The 2,255-nt window shown below is 39.4% G+C and overlaps 1 protein-coding gene across 1 annotated transcript in view; it reads right to left on the bottom strand.

The window, feature by feature from the left end:
* Positions 1-2,255, bottom strand: part of LOC102773572 (spectrin alpha chain, erythrocytic 1) — a gene marked incomplete at its 5' end in the record, with an annotated part of 42,039 nt that overhangs the window by 5,907 nt on the left and 33,877 nt on the right. The window contains 2 exon segments of the mRNA XM_015563319.1: positions 664-791; positions 1,619-1,915. Coding sequence (XP_015418805.1) covers positions 664-791; positions 1,619-1,915 — 425 coding nt within the window.

Here is a 2,255-nt window from a genome sequence, read left to right as displayed (position 1 = left end):
TATTACTCTTTCTCAGTCTCCTCTTCTTCAAGGTCATTTGCTCCAGAAGATGTGACAAATGTTATTTTCACATATAGGACACTTTGGATTCAATCAAAGCCATTAGCATATACTATCTCACTTGATCCTCATCATAGCTTTAGTCAGGCAACATAAGAGCTTCATACTAGATGTTTACACTGTGCTCTACTTCTGCTGTGTCAATAAATACACATGTGACCGTGAGCCCATCAATGCATCTACTAAACTTCTTTCCACACAGAGGTAATAAGGTCTTCTCTGTATACTTTTCCAGTGTGCTCTAAAAGTTAAGTGAGTTACTTACTGGACAGAGAAGTACTTTGTAACATGCAAAGATAATTTCAACATTAAAATGTTTAAGTAAGAAAGAACTGCTAATATTTTTGAACTGTAATTATAGGCAACAGGGAAAAAATGAGAATATCCAGAAGAGAATATTGAAGGGTACACAATGGGTAGAAGGCTGAAACTCTCATTTCTCGGTTTTGCAAGGATTGATTCAGAAAGTAACCAATTACCAATAGAAAGCACGTGGTAATTTAGGACAGCGTAAACACTGTAGGAGTCCCTCCTTCTCCCCTCCTTTATGAACTTTATCCTTGTAGGAAATGGAGTGTGTAGAATAAGGATCATAAATTTTGCGGAAACATAGCACACCTGGTTTCCAAGATCCACTGAAGGAAGGCGCTGGCGTTCTGTTCAAACTCCTGACACATCTCAAAGTTCTTAACCTGTCTTTCCTCTTCTTTTTGCAGCTCTTGTTCCCGTTCCTAGAAACCCAAATCACAGACAGCGAATTGCACGTTGAAAACCTTTCTTTTCAGTAAAATAATTGGTTCCCAGGCTCAGCCATACATCGTAACTCTCCCAAATTTATATTCCGGAGGCATGTGCCTATGTGCTCACATTGCTTCCAGCCCGCTTCTTCTCATCTTGAAAAGGTGAGGAAACTTATGTCACTTCCCATAAGTATTTGCAGATGTCTCAAAGGCAGAACTCAGTAAAAATAATAAAATAATGAAGGCAAATCTTTCTGCTCATTTTTTTCCAGGTGAAATTTCATTGAAATGAGCATAAAAACAGCCTTAAAGAGAAAGGTAGTTATAAGAGTTGCCATCTAAAATTGGCGACTTTATGGTAAATTTTTGCTTTGTTAAACTTTTAAATATTTTTCATAGCTTCTATAATGAACATCATTATAGACAGACAAAAGTTAAATTCAGGCACTTTTAAAAGGCACTTTTGGAGGTGTGTATAAAATAGAGAATGCTTTGGATGAAGGCATATAGAGACTTCAAAGATATCTGCAAGCCTCGTGAACTTTCTATAACTCATTTTCAGAACCATGTCCTGCAGCTTGTGTTTGCTGCCTTAAATCACTGCTCAACACCCTGAAGCATAAAACTGTTCACACTACGTTACATAGGGCTATACTTATTGTGAACATATTTTCAGATATTTCTTAGACTATCCAATGTAAAGCTGCTTTCCCAATTAAAAATGTTCCTTCTTTCTCAGAGGTCCCCCAGCTTGGGTACTCCACTAAACTGTCATGGTCACTAGAGCCAAAGGAGGTCCCTGGTGTGCCTCGGTGTACCTTGATGATGTCAGGTAGGTGGTTCCACATCCTTTCCAGCACCTCCATGGTTAACCAGGTGTAAGGGCTGGAGGGCACATGTAAGGACTTAATCTGCTGGTCTAGCTCTCGCAAATAGTTCAGATCTTCCTGGGCCTTGGCCAAGGAGGCCAAGAAAGCCTCGTGGTCCTTCTGCAGCTGGCGGATCTCATTCAGGGAGACACAGTGCACGTTTTCGGACAGGTCCTCCTCAGCGTTCTCACACCAGTGGTTGAAAGCTGAAGCCTTGTGTGCAAATTCCATGAATAGCTCCTCAGCCTACAGAGAAAAAAAAAGACACCTTCATCTCTCCCAATAGAAAGAGAAGAGAAAAAGAGGAGAGAAGAGAAGACTCAGAATAAAAAGTAAGAAAGTAATTGCCTTCAATATTTTCAGGGCAAACCCTTTACAAGGACAGAACTAAAACCAATGGGAAACCAATGGACAGATATGTGAGTGAAATATAAGTCCTGATCCTAGCATCTCATGGTGAACTTGGTCAAGTTTTCTATCATCTACAAATGGGAAAGTTGAATGATTTCTAGAGACATTTTAGCTCTAAGATTCCAAAAGTGACAAAGGTTGTTTTCAGTGAGAAGATTTTATGATTTCTTATTCC

This window comes from Myotis davidii, unplaced genomic scaffold (genome assembly GCF_000327345.1).
Source record: "Myotis davidii unplaced genomic scaffold, ASM32734v1 scaffold3272, whole genome shotgun sequence".
Lineage (NCBI taxonomy): Eukaryota > Metazoa > Chordata > Mammalia > Chiroptera > Vespertilionidae > Myotis > Myotis davidii.
This window is presented reverse-complemented; position numbering and strand designations above follow the sequence as displayed.